Genomic DNA, 22,906 nt, shown 5'->3' with positions numbered 1-22,906 from the left:
TTCTAACGAGCAGATATTTTCTGAGCATCTTCGACGTACTCAACACTGCATGGGACCAGTCACAGACACCACCAAGAGGAGCCAGGCCCTGAGCACCTGGAAATATAGCTCTGCTCTCCCAGCTGGAAGTTCAGAGCCATGATGGAGGTTCAGTTGGTGGGAAGAGCCCAGAACTGGGGTCTCACAGAAACAGCAGGAGGGTTTGTGCCCGTGCAGTGAGGGCCTATGGATGCAAGCTGACTTGCTGATTTGGTAATGAGTGGGAAAGGCAGTTGGTCATGGTGATTGGCATAATGGGCTTTCATGTTTGCTGGTCTAGCGCCAGGCCGGACACACACACCAACCCTGAAGCAGCTTCTGTCAGGACCCAGAAAGACTCCTGGAGATGACTGAGGGGTCCTGCGGTGGGAGAGGGTTTGCGTACCTCAGGGTCTTCCCCCGAGATAGACCTCCTCTCTTGACCAGCTGTGGAGGGACAGCATTCTGATGCTAAGGATGGATGTATCCTTCCATCCCCTTGTTGACAAAGAAATTAATCAATAGTCAATCTAAGAAAAAAATATAAATTTTTATTTTTCTATATTTATTTATTGACTGCATTGGGTCTTAGTTATGGCATGCGGGATCTTTTTAGTTGCAGCATGCAGGATCTTTTCTTTAGTTGCGGCATGCCAACTCTTAGTTGTGGCATGTGGGATCTAGTTCCCTGACCAGGGATCGAACTGGGGCCCCCTGCATTGGGAGCGTGGAGTCTTAGCCACCGGGACACCAGGGAAGTCTCAGAAATGGAGAATTTTATTCGAGTCAACCTGAGGGTTATAACCCAGGAGACAGTCTTTCAGAAAGTTCTGAGGACTGTTCCACCTGTTAGGGATCAAAGCAATGACATCAGTTTTTGAGACAAAGGGTTATATGTCAAATGACGTATTATTGACAGTTTACACAATCCAGATCTACACACAGTACAGTACAGTGAGTAGTGGTCGTGGGTCATTGTACACAGTACAGTACAGTGAGTAGTGGGTCGTGGGTCATTGTGACCCCTTACAAGATTAAGAAGGAAAGTTATCCCCTAAGGAATTGTGACGCTTTGTGAGATTAAGAAGGAATGTTATCTCCTAAGGAGGTCTGATTAATGCAGATGCACAACACACGTCTTCATTAGGAGAGTGAGGAGGACCAAATGGGCTGAGAAAATTTTTATGTTTAAATCTTTCTTGTCATAAAATATAAATTTTATTTCATCACCTCCCCCAACATGATACTCCCAGAAATACCCCAAACTTCTCCAAAGCCTCCTGGCTCAAGTCACCCTGAGGTTTCCACAGGCAAGTCCCTGCGGGTGGGGAACGGAAATCTCAGGGTGGTGGAAGGTTAAAGAGGCTCCTCCCTTCCTTCAAACATTCATTTATTCCTTCCCTCTTTCCTTCCTTTCTTCTCTTCTCTCCCTTTCCTTTCCCCTTCCTCCCTCCCTCCCATCTTTCCTTCCTTCCTTCTATCTCTCTGTATTTGTCTCTATCTCCTTCTGTCTCTCTCTCGTTTCTTTTCTTTTTTAAAAAATTTTTGGCTGTGTTGGGTCTTCGTTGCAGTGCGCGGGCTTCTCATTGTGGTGTCTTCTCTTATTGTGAAGCACGGGCTCTAGGCACATGGGCTTCAGTAGTTGCAGCACGGGGGCTCAGTAGTTGTGGCCCGCAGGCTCTAGAGCGCAGGCTCAGTAGTTGTGGCACATGGGCTTAGTTGCTCCACAGCATGTGGGATTTTCCCGGACCAGGGATCTAATCTGTGTCCCCTGCACTGGAAGGTGGATTTTAACCACTGTGCCACCAGGGAAGTCCCTGTCTCTCTCTTACATCCAGTATTTCTTGAACCTCCATTCTGTGCCAGGTAGGGTGCAAAGCCCTGAGGATACAGGGGGTAATAAAAGACACAGTTACTGCCCACATAGAGTTCCCAGCCTAATGGAAGTCTTGCATCATCATCATCATCATTATTATTTAATCTGTATGTTAAACTGCAACTGTGACAAGCTCTATGCTAGAGAAGTGCCTGGTGCCATGAAAATCTGTACTCAGTAACAGGCTGGAAAGGAAAGAAGGGAGATCTGAACTGAGAGCTGAAGGAACTGTAGGAGTTAATGATGGCTTAGATGGGATGCATTCCAAGCAAGGAGAATAAAACCATTTTAAAATGTGCACTTGACCTTTAACATGATATTGTGTATATAATAAAAATTACTACAGGACCTACTGTATGCCAGGGCCAAGCGTTTTTCATGTGGAGCCTCATTTATCCTCACCTGAAGGGAGAGGCTACTACCGGCTCAAGGACACACAGCCTGAGGACATGAGACACAGGGCTGTCTGTGCACGCTCCTCCCTGGGCCCCAGCCACCTCTGGGCCCTGGCTCCAGAAGGAATACACAGCCCTATCCCTGGTGATGGACAGTTCTCTGCTCACAGATTTTCTGTATTGACTACTGAAGAAACAAAAAAAAGTGCAAAAATTGAATACGACGACTGACAGTTGTCAATGACTTTGGCTTAAGATTTGGGATAATTAGAAAGTCATTTTCTCATCTTGAAGTTTTCCCGTTTGAAACAATGCAAGAGAATCTGCGCTGCTTTGTTAGACAGAAACAAGTTTGGGTAAATTATTGCAGGGTGGTTTCTGCCCTGAACAAACGAAGTGACATTCCAGGCTCCATCAGGTATGGAGCCCCTCACTCTGCCCGTCCCCCAGGGAATCACAGATGTTACCGATAACAGCAGGCACGCACCACATGCCTGCTGCATCCCAGGCGGTTGATGTCATGTTTGAAGTGCTTTAAGTTCATTGATTCGCTTAATCCTTACAACCCCAAGATGTAGTTCTATTGTTATCCCCATTTTACAGATGAAGAAACTAAGGCACCATGAACCTAAGTCCCAGAGCTTGCATGGTAAAGAGCCGGCAGTTGGTCTTGGACAGTCCAACTGCCGAGCCCAAGGTACCTCTACCTTTTATTCCCCAAAGTCCTCTGTAGTCTTCCCAACCAGCTCCCATATTGCTTATTATCTTCGTACAGGTGAGGAAACTGAGGCTCCGTATGACTAAGGGATTCTTCGAGGTCGCACAGCTGGTAAGTGTCTGAAGCCCAGAGCCTTTCCCCATGCATCTACTGCTTGAGTCCATCTTCAGGCCTGGGAACTGGACTCAGCAAACGGAATGTGGAGGGACCTGAGCAACGTCCTGGGTTTAATCACCCCGCCAGTGAGTCAGCCCCGCTGTGGGCAGCAGTGGACCCAGGAGTGGTCAGACATGGCCCACCTGTGAAGTCCTCATCACCAACAAAGGACTGGAGCCTGGATGAATTGTTCTTCCCAAAGCACGTTAAAGGAGGGACTCACTGCTGTGCCCCAGAGCCACACCCAGCGCATTTGGGAAGCATCTATCCCCCAAGGGGCTGGAAGAAAAAGGCGCTCCGGGACATAACTGCTAGGACCCCAAGCTTTGAATTAGGGGAAGAGGATCAACGCCCCTGGGAAGCGGGCAGCCAATAGCTTCAGACTGGAGAACAGTGAGCACCATTAAGGGAAGATTAATGGATGTGATGTCATTCCCTAGAAACTCCCACGGTGGCTCTTCTGGCTCTATTATTATTTACACTCTCAACCTGTCCTAGGCTGCTTTCACGGTTCACTGTCATCTGGGACCCCCTGCTCAGGCAGCAGAAGGGGGGACAGAAAGGGAGGGGGAACCACAATGTCCAAGACGTGTGTGAGGGGAGACCCAGGATGGAGTGGGGGATCGAGTTGTGACACAGCCATAAGATGGGGTTGTAAGCAGCCGTTCACAGTCACGTTTTTGTTTTTTTGGTTTTTTAAATTATTTATTTATTTATTTATTTTCGGCTGTGTTGGGTCTTGCGCGCGGGCTTTCTCTAGCTGCAGCGAGCAGGGGCTACTCTTCATTGCGGTGCGGGGGCTTCTTATTGCGGTGGCTTCTCTTGTTGCAGAGCATGGCTCTAGGTGTGTGGGCTTCAGTAGCTGTGGCATGCAGGCTCAGTAGTTGTGGCTCATGGGTTTGTTCCTCCGCAGCATGTGGGATCTTCCCGGACCAGGGCTCGAACCCGTGTCCCCTGCATTGGCAGGCAGGTTCTTAACCACTGTGCCACCAGGGAAGCCCCACAGTCATGTTTTTGACAACTACTTGATGACGTAAAGAAGAGCCTACGAGATGGTTGCACCACTGGGAGGACACATGCCCCTGTTGTTAGCCACGATGGTAGCTCAGAGCGCCGCAATTAACAGCAGTATTTCTTTTTCACGCAGTTCTTTATTTGCTGATCTGCTTTACAACAACTACTTATTTCTTACATAAGAATGAATGTAAAGAAAAGGTAACGTCAGGAATTTCGTGGCAGTCCAGTGTTTAGGACTTTCACTGCCGTGGGTCCACACGGCGCGGCCAAAAACACAAAAGGAAAAAGTAATGTCTAAACTGAATGTGAAGGTGACCTTAGGAGTCAGACAGACGCGGGTTTAGATACCAGCTCCACAATGCAATAGTTGGATGATCTTGGATGTAACTTGTCCCGCAGAGCCTAACTTTGATCATCTGTAAATTGATGCTGATTAAAGGAGATGGTCACACAAAGCTTCTGATTCATGCTGTCGCTGTCCTTTGAACAGCAGGTGCCCTCCTCCTCCTGGTGGACTGTCCCCTGCCCCAGGGAAGACACCGCCCGGCACTGCCCACAGCAGGGGCATATTTGCCAGAGTCCCTCTCTGCTGAGGCTGGTAGCAGAGAGAAGGGTTGCACTGGGAGCCTGTTGCTGAGTGAAATCAAAAGTTGTGAAACCCCTGGGTTGCTTGCTTCCTTGTTGGAAACAGTGGTTGATTCCATCTGAGGAAGAGGTTACAGGAGGGAGGCTCTTGGGACAGAAATGAGGGCTGTACACATGGGCTGCTTCTCTCACGCACTTATCTCCCCCAGAAATCATCCTTGACTCTCTCTGGATACAGTTGTTCTCTGTACTTCCTGAGGAATCCAGGCACATTTTTTTTTTTTAATAACAGCTTTGTTCAGATATAATCCATATACCACACAATTCATCCATTTAAAGTGTACGACTCAATGGTTTTTAGTATATTCAGAGTTGTACAACCATCACCATTATCAAGTTTGGAAGATTTTTATCATCCTAGAAAGAAACCCCTTACCGTTAGCAGTCACTAATCTTGCCTGCAGCCCCATGCAATAGCTAATCCACTTTCTGCCTCTACAGATTTGCCTATTTTCTATCTGAATGGAATCATACTATATTCTGCCTCTTCTGACTGGCTTCTTTCACTTAGCATAATGTTTTCAAGGTTCACGCATATGGTAGCATGTATCAATACCTCATTCCTTTGTATCGCCAAATAATATTCCATTGTATGGACATACCACATTTTATTTATCCATGGTATTAGGCATCCTTTTGAATTTATTAACTGAAATGATAGCTTTGATCTGTTAAGTACCTACCATGTGCTAGGCACTTGACCGAATTTCTAACCTAGTCCAGGGAGGCAGGTCTACTCCAATCACACTGATAAATTAACTGAGATGGAGAAGTGTTCCATCCAAGGTCACACTAGTGACAGAGCTGGGACGCCAAAAGGGTTGGCCTGACTCCCAATTCATACTGCCCCACCCCACCCCGTGTGCTATGCTCTCTCCTTCCAGTTCCTGTTCCGAAGCCAGAACAAGAAAGAATCCACTCATTCGGTGATCATTCTTCCAACAAGCCCTAACTGGCACCACATGCATGGCAACCAGGCACTAGTCCCCGAGCCTAGTGAGACCCAGATGCCGCCTCCCGGAGCTTGCTGTTGAAGGGAGAGGTGGCCCTGGCAGGGCCACAGCCTCCAGGAAGGGTGTGACCGAGGCCTAGGAACTCGGAGCTGCTGGAGAGCCCAAGGAAAGGTTTTTACAGGAGATGACATTTTGAGCAGGACCCCGGTGGACCAGGCAGATTTCCCTGGCAGACAGGGTGAGCCCCCAGTGTGGAACTGGTGTGCTCACAGATCCTAAACCAGAAACCTGGACCCACAGGGATGAGCTCTGTGTCCCTGGAGGTGGGAGGTGAAGAGGGCAGGGGAGACGTTGGCATCACATTGCTGACCGCCTGGATTGCCAGGCTGGACTCTAGGCTTTGTCCTATGCCTGACGCAGCAGCTCAATAAACATTTATTGAATGAATGAATGAATCCGCCTGCCAGCCCCTCCCCGCCAGTCCTCTCCTGGCTAAAAGGAATAAAACAAATAAAACACCCGGTGTGTTCCAGATTCTCCCGTCTCGCCCACCCGGTCCCTCACCTATCCCCCTTTTCTCCCTACCTCCTCTCCGGTCATCAGTAAACAAAGGAACAAACGCTCAAGTGCTCTCACCATGTGCTAGGCAGTAGAAATTACCTTAAATTCTCACAATCACCCTCAGGGATGCAGGTGAGGACGTTGTGATTGAGAGTGGCTAAGGGACTTGCCTGGCTGCTGAAAGGCAGAACTGAAACTCACACCTGACCTTCTGATTCCATATTTCTCACGGTTCTGTGGGGTGGGGGGAGCGCTACAGTAGGGGTAGGGGTGGGGTAGACAGAAAGAGAAGACAAGGGAAGGGATCGCTGGGGGTCCTCAAGCCCAGGGCCCAGGACCAGGTGGCCAGATCGCAGTCTGAGGGCTCCTGCCCCACCTCTGGGTCCAGCTGCCACACCAGGATTCCTCCACTCCACCCCTGCATCCACTCCCCAAGGCTGGGGCTGGGACAGGAACACGCAGGCACTCATGCATGCACATCACGACAGCTCCAAAGCCTGCAGAGGTGGAGCAGCTATTGCCTTAGGCAGAAAGGCTTTAGTTTTTAAATAAAATTATTTAACATATAATTCAACATATTACAAAACTATTCCCCAGAGGACGTTTTTATATAATAACCAAAGTAAATAATCATCTCCCTTCTTGAAGAGGAAAACATCCCCAAAAGGCTTCATCACAAATCCTTTGGTCAAGCAGGCTAGCTGGTTCCCAAGGCCCTTCGGGTAGCCTCTTTGTCACTGTTCTTAAAACCTTCTAGAACGTGAACTCCAGAAAGAACCTCCAACTCCAAGACCCTCTCCTTCTATAGGTGGGAAAACTGATGCTGGGTGGGGAGGAGGGTCTGCTCAAGGTCATTCGGCATCAGCGGCGGAGCTGGGGCTCAGCTCAGGGCCCCACCCGACCCGGTCTGCCCCTCCTTCTCCCCAGGCTCATTCCCTAACGAGGCTGGGGCTCTGACGGAGAGCTGGGCGCCACTTCTGTTTGTTTGTTGTTGTTGTTGTTGTTGTTGTTGTTGCTTTTTGCGGTACGCGGGCCTCTCACTGTTGCGGCCTCTCCCGTTGCGGAGCACAGGCTCCGGACGCGCAGGCTCGGCGGCCATGGCTCACGGGCCCAGCCGCTCCGCGGCACGCGGGATCTTCCCGGACCGGGGCACGAACCCGTGTCCCCTGCATCGGCAGGCGGACTCTCAACCACTGCGCCCCCAGGGAAGCCCTGGGCGCCACTTCTGAATGCCAGGTGGCAACGCGGCCATGACAACCTCACTCTTCACCCGGAAACTTACCCAGCAGCACAGGGCCCAGGCACACATGGGCTTCAGAGACAAAGAGGCCTGGAGAAGCAGGGGACACACCCTCCCATCACGTCACCCCACCTCGGGCCAAGCATCTGCCAGGGCCATGCGCTTCCTCCCCTGAAACTAAGAACTTCCATGTGACTTTGCTTCTTGGCTCGCCGATAAGAAGGCCTGGTGGACAGTTAAATATGTCTTTTTGTTCTAAGAAAAAATAATGGCTACTTAATACAAGTAGCCTGGGTGGGCAAAGTCTTTCTGGACACGGGGTGCTCAAAGGTGAAGGAAGATGACACGTCCTCGGGGCTGAAAAGGGAGGGCTTCTGAACTAGGCAACCCCAGGGGGGCTTTCTTTCTGCCAGCACTCCCGGTACACCAGGAAGGGGTGGACAAACGTCAGAAGAGTGACGAGCACCAGAATCACATTCACCTGGAGGGAGAGGAAGCAGTGAGGCGAAGTCCACCACCAGTGGAGGGACCAGAATCCTGCCTGGTTTATCCCCTACTTTCCATCAGACCCAATGGCGCCCTCTGGGATGGACTCTTGGTTATTTTCCATTTTGCCCCATGGAGCAGGGTGGGTGGGGGGTAGGGGAATATTATATTATGCCTTTTTTTTTTGGCCGCACCCCGTGGCATGTGGGGTCTTAGCTCCCTGACCAGGGATTGAACCCTCGCCCCTGCAGTGGAAGCGCAGAGTCTTAACCCTTGGACCGCCAGGGAAGTCCCAATGCCCGTTCCACAGATGAAAAAACAGAGGCCTAGAGAGTATTCAGTGACCTGGGAAGAAGCTGTGTCATGTTAACCCTTTGGCTTCAGGGACACCGCCCCCCCCACCCCCAGCACAAGGCAGGGTACTCCCACTGGCCCCAGTTTGAGAAGCAAGACCAAGGATGTACCCATGTGAAGAAATGCTCCTGCAGGGACCACACCCAGGCCACCCCAGCCAGCTGGGGGGCACTCCCTGCTGGGGACCAACACAGTTGTCCCAATCTGGACATCCCTGCTGGTCTAAGGCCAGGGTCCCCCAACCCGCCACAGTACTCACGTAGAACGGGTCATTCTGGAGGGGGCCTTTGATGAGGGTGAAGATGGGGAACTGGAGCAGAGACACGACAGCCGACAAGGCCATCACTAGCCCAAAAAGCTTCCCAAAGTGCTCTGAAGGGAACCTGGGCAGAGAGACAAATGAGGTTCCAGTGAGCTCTGGCTGTGGTGGGCCTTGGTCAGCCCCCTGCTCCCCTGGCCTAAGCCTGCTTTCATCCACCCACACCCACACAGCTCCCCTCCTTCACCTTTGCTTAGGCTTTCAAACGACAGAGCAAAGAGACGGCGCCATGCTCGATCCCGGGGAAACAGCAGGGACCCAGACACGGGCTGTGCCCCGGGAGGTCTCAAGGAAAAGACACGTGAATAATTCTGCTACATGCTAGATGATGCATGCACTATCAGAGGAAGCAAGAATAGAGAGGCACAAGGAAAGAAAGACGCTTTCTTTCTACTCTTCCCTGGGAGAGCTGGAACAGAAGTGGGCTTTGGAGGGTGAATAGGAGTTCACAGGGTAGACAACCGAGGCAGAGGGGAGCAGACATGAAGAGCTTTCATGTACGTGAAGGCTCTAACCCTCCCACCAGCCTCCACCTCCTCTATACCTGCTCCCAGATGCTGTGTGCCTCCTCTGGCCACCTCTGGTCCTCACCTCCTGATTTCTTTGCCCCCAGCATGCCTCCCTTTGCCCCAAGGGTGCCCCCGTCACGTGATGCATACCAAGCCCACCTACGTACGCGAGGGTGAGGAAGGCAGCATTGCCCCCGTAGAGGAAGGAGCGGTTGATCACTTGCAGGGTGAAGGTGGCGTACTGCAGGGCGAGGACAGGGATGGAGGCGCAGAGGGCGAAGCCCAGGCACAGCACAGATGTCAGGACCAGCGAAGGCACTGTTGAGCACAGGGCCGCCGCCGAGGCCGAGGAACCTGGGCCAAAGGGAAGAGCAGAGGCTGCGTGGATGTCCGCAGGGGGGGTCATCCTGAACCCTCTCTCCACACATGCCCCATCTCCAGTCCATCAACAAATGTTGATAATTCACTTCCTAAATATCATTCAAATGTATCCACTCGTTTCCAACCCCGGCAGCTCATCCTAATTATAGGCCAGCATCACTAACTCATAGATTATCACAATGACCTCCTGACAGGGAGGGCCCTCAACCCACAGCCAGATACTCTGGGTAGCACCATGGGTAACAGCAAAAGACTGGAAACCAACCAAATCAGCAACAGTAGGGGAACGCAGCACCAGCTATGCTGCGGTCACATAACAGAACAAGGCAGGGGTTAAAGGCAGAAGGAGGGAGCCTGTCTGTGGGGCAAACCCAGGACAGAGAGTTACATAAAGAAAGCTGCAGGGGGCTTCCCTGGTGGCACAGTGGTTGAGAGTCCGCCTGCCGATGCAGGGGACACGGGTTCGTGCCCTGGTCCGGGAAGATCCCACATGCCACGGAGCGGCTGGGCCCGTAAGCCATGGCCGCTGAGCCTGCGCGTCCGGAGCCTGTGCTCCACAACGGGAGAGGCCACAACAATGAGAGGCCCGCATACCGCAAAAAAAAAAAAAAAAAACAAAAAGAGAGAGAAACTATGAGAGGTTACCCCTGGAAGTTTCTAAGGCACCAAATCATTTTTCTAAAACTAGTAAACAGAGGAAAAACCATGCATTTATTTCAAGGTAATGAAACAGTTAATAAAGGAACGTTTTTCTTTCTAGAGGAATTCTAGCTATTAAAAGCAGAAGGAAAGATAGAAATAGAAAATCTCCTTTTTGCAACCCTAATAAAATAATGGGTCTAGGCACTGGTCATCAATAGTTGTTAAAATCATTAGGCCTGCAGCTGATGGGAAACTTTTATAATGGGCAGATCAGACTGACAATGTCTGAACCCATTGATCAATCTTAACATCATAAGAACAAAACTACGGGTACCAAGGGCCTGATGACGAGAGCTTGTAGGTAGCCCACAGCTCCAGCTCTGAATTATTCTTGCCAAAAAATATTAAATATTAATATTAATAAAAATATTAATCTGCCTGTTTACAGGAAAGACCCAATCAAAGAAACGTTTTTAAATGACATGAAAAGGATGCCAAATCCAAAATGTGGGAAATTTGACAGGACAAACAACCTAGTTCCTTCGATAAATGAACAACAAAGGGAAAAAAGGGGGTGGGGGACACAGAGACTTAAAAACATCTAAAAGACACATCAGTACATTGTGTGGCCCCTGTGTGGATCCGAATCTGAACAAACCAACTATAAAAAGGCATAGTTGAGACCATTAAGGAAATTTGAACAGGACTACATTATTAGATGATACTAAGAAATGATTAGGGGCTGTTTTACATATGATAATGATATTATGGTGATGTTTAATTTACATAAAAGCGGTCATATTTGCTGGAGCTGCAAACTGATGTATTTACAGATGAAATGATCTGATGTCTGAGATTTGCTGTAAATACTCCAGCAGGGTTAGGAGAAGCAGCTCAGGGAAGTGAGAAGTGGGAGAGATGAAACTACAGGGGTTAAGGGAATTCCCTGGTGGTCCAGTGGTTAGGATTCTGTGCTTTCACTGCGTACGCCCAAGTTCAATCCCTGGTCGGGGAACTAAGATCCCGCAAGCTGTGAGGTGCAAGGCCAAAAAAAAAAAGAGACCTCAGCATGCCTGCTCCTCCACTCTTGTCCAAGGATCATGTCCAAGCTCCTTGGCATAACACTGCCTGTCCCTTCTTACCTCCATCTTTCCAGCCCCCTCCCTACCACCTCTCTGTGCCCTGGCCAGCCGGAATCACTTTCTGGGATTCCTCAGATTCCTTAATGTTTCACTCTCCCCTTCACCACCTTGACTCCTCTGTACTCCACTCTCCCAAGGCCTTCTCTTCATCTTCTCACTTCTTTACTCTTCCTTTAGGTCTTGGCTTAGACGCCACTTCCTCCAGGAAGACTTCCTTCCCTGACACCCATCCCATCCCCACCCAGAACAGGTTATGTGCCTTTCTTTCTGTTTCATAGCTCCCTGCAGGTTTACTTCATGGACTGTAAAGCTTGATTACTGGCATTTCTCCACTCTCTAGACTGAGAAAAGCTTCTTGAGAACAAGGACGTATCTGTCTTGTCCGTTATTGAATCTAGAACTGTGATTGGCATATAATTGGCACTCAGTGACTAGTGGTTGGATGATGGATGGACGGGTGATGAGCGGACAGATGAGGGATGGATAGGCGGATGGATGGATGAGTGATGGATGGATGAATGGACAGATGCAAGTAGAAAAGGATTTAGAAGAAAAGAGAAGATGGGCATGGAGGAAAATAAAGATCTCTCCCCTCCTGGTTCCCTGATCCTCTGGAGCCCAGGTCTCACCTGTCTTTCTTGCTTTCTCCTGGTACTTGTATTTAAGCCGATCCATGAGCAGGCCATTCCAGGGGGCACACAGCACTCCAAAGAACTGAGTGATGGCAAAGGCATTTGTGTAGGTGCTGACTGCAGAGGGCAGAGAGGGGTTGGGCGGTAAGAACTTCCCAGGAGTGCCTTACAGCAGAGGACCCTCCCACCCGGCCCTTGCCCTGCCTGACCCTCCTCGCCACACCCCACCCGTGTTCAGCCCTTTCTCTGGAGCAGAGCCCTGCTGAGCTTAGCAACCCGCTGCTCGAGGTTCCAAGTCCCCAGCTGTGATGCTCAGGTGTGCTGCCTCCCAGCCCCGTCACATACCTAGTACCGTGTCCCCAGCGGCCAAGTTGCTCAGCAGAGAGTTGAGGGTACCGATGAAGAGGTAGTGCCACAACTGTATCACAGACAGCCACACCAGGTGCCAGGCAAAGCGCCGAGAGAACGCGTAGCTCCAGAAAGAGAGGGCTTCCTGCCGCTGCCCTGGTCTCGGGATCTCTGGTGGCAAGAGGAAGATTTGGGCAAGAGTTACAATTAAAGTCGGGGGGCAGGGATGGGCAAGAGTGTAGGGGTCTTCAAAGGACAGCCTGAGGTCTGAGCTCACCCGCTCTTCTTGCCTTCCTGGGCACACCGCCACCTCCACGCATCATCCTGTCCCCACCACCCTGAAGGAGCCTCCCACGTGCTCTGCCTGCCGAAATCTGATGTATCGCAGCTTGGACTCAATGACGCTTCTTGCATTAACACTTGTGTAATCTTTCCCAGCCAGGATGATGAAAAGAAAGACGAGAGGAGAAAGTTAAAGACAAGGGTTCGTGGTGGACAGCTAGTGTTTCAGCTGATCCATAGCCCCTTCTTTTCCTTCCGTACCAGGATCCTGAGTCTCCTCTGGAAATATCCCCCCGCCCTGTTCTTCATGGTCCAGATGGGACTGTGAATTAAGCATTCCATTCCTCACTCAAGGCTGACCAAGTTGATCATCCTCCTCGAGAGGCAGACTGGCTGTGATTTCAGACCGGGGTCCCCAGAGGCAGGTCCCCTGGTTCTGCTCTTCCTGGATGGAGCCTGGCAAGTTCACTTCGCCCTTGCTTTTGTGAACTTCCCAGAATCCTGTTCTCGTTTCTACCTTAACCAGCAGTGGTTTGTGATGTTTATAACCAAAGACCCAAAACAGACAGAGGCGAGAAAGGAGGCAGTGATGGAGACGGGACAATGAGAGAGGGCAGACCCAGCAGACCTGCAGAAATGGGGAAAAATAAGGCAGACTTAGGAGTGGGGGGAAGGGAAGGCAAATGATGGAAGACTGGCTGCGAGGGGAAGGGGTATGATGAGATGAGAAAGAAAAGGGGGACCAAGAGGAGAGATGAGACAAAAATGTTGCCCCTCTCTGGACCGCCTATAAATTGAGGGGGTTGAGAAGATCCTGCAGGTCTATTCCCTACCTGTCCTTTCCTGATTCTGAGTCCCTGGGAAAGCTTTGGAGGTGAGCAACCAAGCTGGCTGTGGGGAGAGGTCAGGTTCTGGAGGGGAAATGGGTTGACCAGTAGGGCTCACCTTCCTTTGGTGAAAGGAACTCCTCTGAAAGCTCGAGCTTTTGGGACTCAGCCGTTTTCTTCTCTTCCTCTCCAGGGCCATCCCCAGAGCACAGGCTGTGGAAACAGAAGCCCCATCAGCCTGACCCAAGAATTGTGAGCTGAGCCTCAGATTCAGGCTGTGTGTGTGTGTGTGTGTGTGTGTGTGTGTGTGTGTGTGTGTGTGTGTGTGTGTGTGGCGGGAGGGGGCATAGTACATTTCGCTATACATTGGAATCACCTTTTCACAACCCCAATGCCCAAGTCACAGCCCAGACCGATTAAATCAGAATGTCTAGGCATGGGAGACAAGCTCCCATATTTTTTAAAGATCTCCAGGTAATCCCAGCAATTCTAATACGCAGCAATGTTTGGGAACCACTGAAGTGCAGGAAGAATAGGACAGGCCTGGGTTCAGACCCCAGCTCTGCCTCTTCCTGAGGCTGTGCAACACGGCTCAGACCTAACTCTTCTGAGCCTCCTTGTTCTCATTTGGAAAATGGAGATAAGTATGTGTATCCCAGGACTACTGTGAGATGAAATCAGAGCACATGGGGCTGCCAAACAGCAAACAAATGCCCTCTCTCTACTGCTTTGATGAGTGGCGGCAAAAATGGTCCCATTTCTTCCCATCCTCTGCTCTCCACCCTTTGCAATACAGCTCTGACTATTTCCCTGTCCCCTCCATCTGGGCTGGGCTTGTGAGCTGCTCAGCCAAGACAACCCAGCAGAAGTGATGTTGTGACAATTCTAAGCTTAAAACTGAAAAAACCTTGTGCATTTTGGCATTTATCTTGGAACCCTGAGACCACCATGTGAAGAAGCCCAAGCTAGCCTGCAGGAGGATAAGAGCCACGTGACCCAGAAATCCCTGCCACTCCATATGGCCAGACAAACCCCATGTGAGTAAGGCCATCCTAGACCAGCCAGCCCCCAGCTAGCCCACCAGATGATCAGAGGCATGAGAAGCCTTGTCAAGATCATCCAAGTAGCTCCCTGATCAGTAGAACTAGCCAGCTACACATAGACTTGTGGATATAATAAATGCTTAATGTTTTAGGCCATTAAGTTTTGGGGTGGTTTGTTATGCAGCAGTAGCTAACTAATACATCCCTGGTCTAGTCCTCCTCTCCTGGGACAGGTCTCCTCTGCCTTACCATGTCTGTCCCATCCCTGCTTCCTACTCCAGGTGAGATGAGGGGCTCTGGGCACACCATCACCAGCTCATAGTCCTTACCCATAGCTGTAGTTGGGGGGCAGCGGGTAGGGGATGTGCCCCCGGGGCATCAGAAGGAAAGTACGCCCAACATGCCAGGCACTGCAGACAGAGATGAAGATGAAGGATGCCCTGAGACTGATGCCCTGTTCATAAAGGAGCTGCAGAAAAAGGAGAGGTCAGTGTAACAGCCACATTCACAGCAGCATTATTCACAACGTCCGAAAGGTGGAAGCAAATCAGGTATCCATCCGTGGATGAATGGATAAAGGAAATGTGGCACATACATACGATGGAACATCATTCAGCCTTAAAAAGGAAGGAAATTCTGACACCTGCTACAACATTGATGAACCTTAAAGACATTATGCTAAATGGAATAACCCAGTCACAGAAGGACAAATACTGTATGATTCCACTTGTGAGGTACCTTCAGTAGTCAAATTCACAGAAATAGACAATAAGACGGTGGTTGCCAGGGGCAAGGGGGCGACGGGGGGGTACCCACAATGGGGATTATTGTTTAATGGGCACAGTTTCAGTTTTACAGGGTGGAGAAGAGTTCTCGAGATGGATGGTGGTGACGGTTGTAAACAACACGAATGAACTTAATGCCATTGAACTGTATACTTAAAAATGGCTAACATGGAAAACTTTATGTTAGGTGGCGTTTTTTTGCCGCACAGCAAGCAGGATCCTAGTTCCCTGACCAGGGATTGAACCCGCATCCCCTGCAGTAGAAATGCAGAGTCTTTCTTTTGGCAGTGTGCAGTCCTAACCACTGGACCACCAGGGAAGTCCCTGGGTGTATTTCATCACACAAAAAGTCAGTGTAAGAATTAGGGGCTGAAACCTGTTTCTAAGAATGAGTCTTGGCCCAGGCCCTTGCCTTCCACCCTGGCGGCTGATTATGGATGCCTGGTGCTCCCCAGCAGCAGGGGAGATAAACATGGGCTGTTGCTATCTTTTACCTTAACGATAAGGAAGACTGCCGAGGAAGAGTCAAATGCTCCGTTGTACATGGTGATGACGGTTGAGCGGTGTTTGCCAAATAGGTTCCCGATCTGGAGAACACACGATCAGCCTGAATCACTTATTTATTCGTGACATCTTTCCTGTGCACCCGGCAAGTGTCAGGCCCTCATACCCAGACCTACCCTCCACCCCAGGAGCTACCACCCTGGCTTGGGCCAACCCCATCAGAGGCAGCCAATGTAGCAAAGCGCTTCTCCCTCCCTCCACCCGCCCCAACCTCCGGCCAGGGCCCTGTGATTAGGGCAGGCTCACACCTGTAGGTTGGTGATCAGAAACAGGATTCCTCCTACGGTGAGCATGGGCATGGCCAGGAAGAGCAGCACAGCTGAGTCTGGAACAATCCAAGACAGAGATGGGGAGGTGTCACAGTGCAAACCAAACATGTAGCCCCGAACTCTGGACCCCCCCTGCTCCCTACAATCCTGGGCTCAGGGCCCCAATTCTAGGCATCCTCCTAGCATCCTCCAAGGATCTTAGGGTCCTGGTCACGGCTCCTTCACGTGCCCCTGCGGAGGGACCCTGCAGAGGTCTCCTGAGACACCCTCTTCCTTACCAAAGATGACCCTTGGTCTCTGGCAGGGTGGATGCCTACAGAGAGAGGCACGACTCAACCCACCGCCCCCTTCCCTCACCAAACCACAAGCAGCCCCTCTACTCATCCTTGACACTGTGGTCGAGAGAAGCCTGGATTCAGTCCCTGAGCCCAGCCTCTAATTCACTGCTTTGAGCTAGATTCTGAATCTGTGACTCAGTCATTTCATCTGATAAATGGGAATAACTGTTTCTGCTCTTCGCACCTCACCAGGCGCTGTGAGATCTGAGTGTCTCTCTGTTCATTAAACTTTGAGCATTTCCTTTGTGCCAGGCATTGTGCTTGGCACTGGAAATGCAGGATGAATAAATACTTCTTGCCCTTGGAAAGACTGACATGCAAAAAATTCATTCTAATAGGTCTGGCAAGTGTTGGGTAAGAAGAGCAGAACTAAAAACAACTACAGTGCCAAGGACTAGGGAGCCCTCCGTAAATTAGTCTTTCCCAAGTCACAGCCTTCTTTCTGCCCACCTTCATGATCTGGGCCATAACCCACACCTGTCTTATTTGCTAAAAAAAATTTTTTTTTAAGTTGACTCACTTTTATCCAAAAGAAATCTATTATTTTTAAAGGAAACTTTATATTGGGAGTTCCCTGGTTGCCTAGTGGTTAGGATTCTGGGCTTTCACTGCCGTGGCCCAGGTTCAATCCTTGGTCGGGGAACTGAGATCCCACAAGCCACTGTGGCATGGCCAACAAAAGAGAAAACTTTATATCGCTAGTATAAGTGAAAAGCAACTTGTGTTGCTTTTGTGAATGGGAGGTAACTGTAAAAAAAATTACAATGAAAACACTGTTATTAAACTATAACTGAACGCAGTGGCCTTCGGAATGTTCAAAGCCTGATACCTGCTCTTATCATAGGGTTAAAATCATCCCAGCCCCAAACCAAGACTTCCGTGCATGAAATCAGAGGGCTGAATGAGAAATAAAAAGGGAGTAATCCTCCCACCAGGTGATTCAATGTTAATGCAGCACATGTGTGCTTCCTAATAGTATTCTCCAAAGTGACTATTATCCAAGCAACTTTTGTTCCATACCTTGAGAAGCGCTGTAAACTTGCTCATTTTAGAGCATTCACACTGTTTACCATTCAATTTCTGTCTCTATAAAAGGTACGTCTTCAAATGCACTAAAGGTTGGTTGAGATTCCTTTCACAATAGCATGCTTTTTCCAAAACCAAAAAGCCCTATTTTAGCGGGGAAGGGAATATTGTGACTCCAGTGATTCACAAATGTGAGTCAAACATACCCAGCCATCACCTCCACATTCAGCCACTTGAAAATCACGTTTAGGCTTTTAGGTAAGAAGACCGTTTGATGAGCAAGAGTGGTTTTTAAATAACCTCATGAGATCTGCTCAGACAGAGACCCTCAGTCAGCTCTGCGTTCACTGAACACAAATGAAGTTAACAGATTCAGCACAGGTACTAGACACAGGAGAGTTAGGTACTTTTTACTTCCTAACCCAAAAACTGAGCCACGTAATCTGACGCTGGGGAGGAATACTGGAAAGCATCTCTTGGCCTCTATAACTGAGATGCTAGCAAAGAGCACAGCCAGGGTCCCAGGACCCCTTCCCACTAACTTGCTCTGTGGCCTCTGGCTAGTCTTTGCAAAGGGTCTCTCTCTGACCTCAGTTTTCTCCTCTACGTAATGGAGGAAGTGGGGAATACACCAGACTGGAATTCCCAGACTTTGGAAACTGTATACCCTTATAGACCAGTAAAATTTGAAAAGGAAACTTCTGACTACACTAGAGTTATCAGTTTGTACCCGGCTAAGTCAGGATATTTTCAAAAACTGCCATTCATATTATCATTTCATTAAAAAAAAGAGAGAGAGGACATTTAATACATAACAAAAGGAAAGATGTAATCTTTTGAATAAATTCTTCTCTCTGAAGCAATCCCTCCACTGTCCTTAGTTTTTGCATGTCTCACTAGACTAAACTGTTTTTAGAGACCAGCAATAACTCTCTCAAGGACTCTTTCCAGCTGAAAGTTTGTGGATCTCTGAATACCTGTGGGGGTCAGTGCATCCTGTCCATCACCTTCTGCACCTGCCCATCCACCAGCTGCCCCTGAGGTTGTGTCCCTCCCAACAGCACTCACCTGCAGAGATGAAGGCTATCGTAAGCGTGGCGCTGGTGTAGAGAAATCTGGAACACAGAACGGCAGGTGGAGAATGCGGTCAACAAGAGAGAAAGCTGGAGGGGCAGGGTGCGTGGAGTCAAGGTCCTCCCACCTAGAAGTCCCAACCAGCTAAGCCCTTGAAGAAAGGAGTTAGTGCCTCGTTTACAAATCATAATTTTGAGTTCTAATTCCTCTTGCTGTGTGACCTTGGGCAAGGCACTGCCCTTCTCTGGGCCTCAGCAGCCTCTTCTATGAAGAGATGTTTGTGGATGGACCTAGAGACTGTCATACAGAGTAAGTCAGAACCTTGAAGAAAGGAGTTAGTGCCTCGTTTACAAATCATAATTTTGAGTTCTAATTCCTCTTGCTGTGTGACCTTGGGCAAGGCACTGCCCTTCTCTGGGCCTCAGCAGCCTCTTCTATGAAGAGATGTTTGTGGATGGACCTAGAGACTGTCATACAGAGTGAAGTAAGTCAGAAAGAGAAAAACAAATATCGCTTATTAACGCATATATGTGGAATCTAGAAAAATGGTACAGATGAACCTGTTTGTAAGGCAGAAATAGAGACACAGACGCAGAGAACAAACGTATGGACACCAAGCAGGGGAAGGGGGGTTGGTGGGGTGAACTGGGAGATTGGGATTGACATATATACACTAATAGGTATAAAACAGATACCTAATGAGAACCTACTGTATAGCACAGGGAACTCCACTTCGCTGTATAGTAGAAACTAACACAACATTATAAAACAACTATACCCCAATTTAAAAAATTTTAAAAAAAAACCAGAATCTAACCATTAAAAACAAAAGAGATGATTGGACTGACTGATCTAGGCCCTAAGCTTAAAGTTCTAGGACGTTATTGTTTAAGGACCACGATCCCAAGGTTATGGGACTCTCTTAGAAGCATGGGGTAATAAAAGCAGTGCTTAAGTGTGATATTCTGATTTATAATAAGAAATACATATTTGGTCCAGGTCCCCAGTCCCTGACACAGGGCTCCTAAGACCCTTGTAAATTCCTACATGATAAGAGCCCTAGGAGCATCTTTTATTCTAATGAGGGGACCCTGGATAGGTCCTGAATGGGGGCTGCTCACCAGAAAGACTAGCCATAATCAGATGCTTGGAATTTTCAGCCCTGCCCCCGACTTCTCCAGAGAGGGGAGACGGGCTGGAAATGGACTTAATAACTGATCATGCCTACATGAGGAAGCCTCCATAAAATCCCAAGAGTATGGAGTTTGGGGAGCTCCCAGGTTGGTGAACACAGCCATGGACCAGGAGGGTGTTGCACCCTAACTCCACAGGGACAGAAGAGATCCTGGGCGCAGGACCCTCCCTGACCTCGCCCTATGTGTCTCTTCATCTGGCTGTTCATCTGTATCCTTTATCGTATCCTTTAATAAACTGGTATATGTGTTTCCCTGAGTTCAGTGAGCCCTTTAGCAAATAACTGAATCCATGGGGGAGGAGGTCACAGGAATCCCAGGTTTGCAGCCGAGTCAGACAGAGGTTGTGGGTAAATTGGGGACCTACCACTTGCGATTGGCATCTGAGGTGGAGGGCAGTCTGGTGGGACTGAGCCCTTAACCTGTGGGATCTGATGCTATATCTCCAGGTAGACAGTGTCAGAATTGAGTTAAATGATAGGACACCCAGCTGGTGCCACAGAATTGCCTGGTGTGGGAAAGGCTCCCACACATTTGGTGACCAGAAGTGCAGAGTTCTGTGTAAAAGTAAAGGAGAAACACAGGTGGGAAGACTGGGTTTTTCTTAACACACTAAAGGCTGGAGAAGAGGGGGTGGGCAAAGAAGGAAGGGAAGGAGGAGACAGGTGACCAAATTCCAAGAGCGACTGACAGCGCCATCGTGCACCCAAAGGCTTAGAGAGCCAAGGGCTTGCTTTCCTGCCAGGCTGTTTCCTGGTCCAGCCACCCTCCGGTCCCTCTGACAACTAGCCTCTCACGTGCCTCCTGGGAGGCGCCAGCTCTGGGGTCCTATCAGCTCCCCCGCAGGCCGCTGCTTATCTCCGAACCTGGCCAGCTGCAGTGGCACCCCGTGGAGCTAGCAAGTCCCCCACCTTCCGTGACTCGTGACTCGTCTGCATGGGATGGACCCCCACGGCCTCCCCTCCCGTCAGAGGGAAACTGAAATCCCACCACTGGAGACACCCAGGACGCCTTTCTACCTAAGCTTCTGGGGAGTGATGGTGGTGGTGACGAGGATGACGATGAGTCACTCGGGGATGATGAGGACAAAGGTCCCCGGCATGAAGGCGAGAGTGGTAATTCTATTTTTATTTTTATTTATTTATTGGCCACACCGCATGGCGTGTGGGATCTCAGTTCCCCAACAGGGATCAAACTGGCGCCCCCTGCACTGGAAGCGCGGAGTCTCAACCGCTGGACCACCACCAGGGAAGCCCCGAGAGTGACAATTCTAGGCTTTGCTAATTGCATAACCCTGTCCCAGGCCAGCCGTCACAGGAAGTAGGCCTGGGCTCCTGCTCTATCCAGCACATTGTACAGCATGCAGTTTCACATGCAACAGAGGAAGGAGGTGAAGAAAGGGAAGCAGGGGTGTGGGGAATAGGGAAGGTCGAGACAGAGTCCACACCCTGGGCAGTTTCTAGCAGGGCTGCTGCGGCAGGGATACCCAGCTGCCTGGCCTGGGTCTCCCTCCAAACAAAGCTGCTGCCAGAATTCCTCTTACCCCTGTTCAGATCCCCTTGGGACTTACATGGCTACGAGGCGGGCCACGGTGGTCTTGAAACGGTCAAAGATGTAGCCAGTGGGGAACGTCATGAAGTTGTTCATGAAGGATGCCAGGGTGAAGATGAGTGAGAAGCGCTCGTCCTGGGCTTTGCAGTCTGGAGGAGAGAAAGGCAGATCTCAAGAGCCCAGGGTGGACGGGCCGCCTCCCATCCATCCCAGCCTTCCCGCCAGGCCAGCACCCAGCCTGGCTCCCATCCGGGGCAGCCTCTTCCATCTTGGACAGCTTGCCTGGTAGGATAAGTTGCCCCTTAGATTAAGTGGAGACGTGACTGCCCCTAATTACCTCTTGGGAGCCGGTACTTCCCTCCCCAGGGACCTCCGAGACCAAGGTTGAGGGCAGGGGCAGCTGACACTCCCTTCCTCTCACCATAGACATGCTGGCAGAGGAGGCAGGGGGTGGAGTCCTTCCGACCCCTTCCCACCACCTGGGAACCCGACTCAGCTTCCTAGAGAAGCCCTCCTCCCTTACCATCCAGCCCCGTGGCATTGCCCATCAGCCTGGCGTTCGGTTCACACAGCTCCTCAAAGTAATGTTCTGTTTTGAAGATAAACACCAGGGATGCCCAGCCGAAGAGGACGCCCGCAAAGCTGAGGCATTCCAGCAGCCCCGTCAGCAGGGTGGCTACACGAAGGGGCAGGCTCTGGCCCTGCATGGTCCGAGGTGGAGCTGATCCTCAAATCCCACTGGTGGCCTCCTGGGCTGACCACAGGAGCTGCAAAGCCCGGCTTTTGAGCACTTGGAAAATTGCTTTGGCAGGCGCTTCTGTTCAGGTGGCTCTCTGGTGCTGGCTGTTTCGGGCCTGGGTAAAAACCATCAGTGGGCGATTCCCTGGATCCTGTAAAATAAGGCAGAAGCTGCTTGGTACACAGGGCTGTGGGAAAGGTAGAGGTGGACAAAGGTTCTTTGTGGGATAGACAAAGAAGCCAGGTGTTAGAAACAGCTGCAAATGCCTCTCTCTCCCACAACTGGCAACAGGTGGGGCAGCTGGAACTGAGCCCCAGTTCTGAAGACGGTCCAGTAAAATAACAGCAGCAATTGAAAGCCAGGAACAGGGGTTAAAGGACTTTACACAGGTCCTCACAAAGCCTCACAATAACTTGGCAAAGTGGGTGTTTTCTTATCTTCAGTTCACTGACAAAAGCTCAGAGGACTCTGTCAACTTCCCAAGGTCACATGGTCTGGTTAGTCACGTCGCAGGCCAGTCTAAGGGCAAAAACATCCCCACCTCCACACGATCCTCCGTGACCCTCGGCTAGGGCTCCCAATAATCCCCTTCCCAACGCCCCTCCTCACATCACCAACTGCCAGGAAAGCGCCCAGAAGCCGCTCCCCACCCCCACCCGCACCCCCTCCAGCACGTGGTCAGCGGCCCTCCCAGCAGGGGCGCCCCGAGGTCTGCCCAGCCACAGAGCCCCTGGCCTCGTCCCCGCGGCCCCGCCGCCAGCACCCCCGGCCCCGGCCCCGGCTCCGACCCCGAGCCGCGTCCCACCCGCCGGCCTCCGCGCGG

At 50.4% G+C, this 22,906-nt stretch overlaps 1 protein-coding gene across 1 annotated transcript; it reads right to left on the bottom strand.

Annotated features, from left to right (window-relative positions):
- Positions 1-7,876: 7,876 nt before the first annotated feature.
- On the bottom strand, positions 7,877-22,235 carry SLC43A3 (solute carrier family 43 member 3). Its single transcript, XM_007455711.1, has 12 exons — positions 21,868-22,235; positions 21,364-21,493; positions 18,595-18,641; positions 16,142-16,218; positions 15,824-15,916; positions 14,874-15,013; positions 13,620-13,714; positions 12,390-12,563; positions 12,042-12,161; positions 9,415-9,601; positions 8,679-8,802; positions 7,877-8,060 (listed from the first exon to the last, which is right to left on the bottom strand). Exons 1-12 carry the CDS (start codon positions 22,049-22,051, stop codon positions 7,959-7,961), a joined length of 1,473 nt encoding a protein of 490 aa, XP_007455773.1. The 5' UTR covers positions 22,052-22,235; the 3' UTR covers positions 7,877-7,958.
- Positions 22,236-22,906: the final 671 nt, after the last annotated feature.

This window comes from Lipotes vexillifer, unplaced genomic scaffold (genome assembly GCF_000442215.2).
Source record: "Lipotes vexillifer unplaced genomic scaffold, Lipotes_vexillifer_v1.1 scaffold977, whole genome shotgun sequence".
NCBI lineage: Eukaryota > Metazoa > Chordata > Mammalia > Artiodactyla > Lipotidae > Lipotes > Lipotes vexillifer.
The sequence above is the reverse complement of the archived record's forward strand: the minus strand, read 5'-3'. Positions and strand labels throughout refer to the sequence as shown.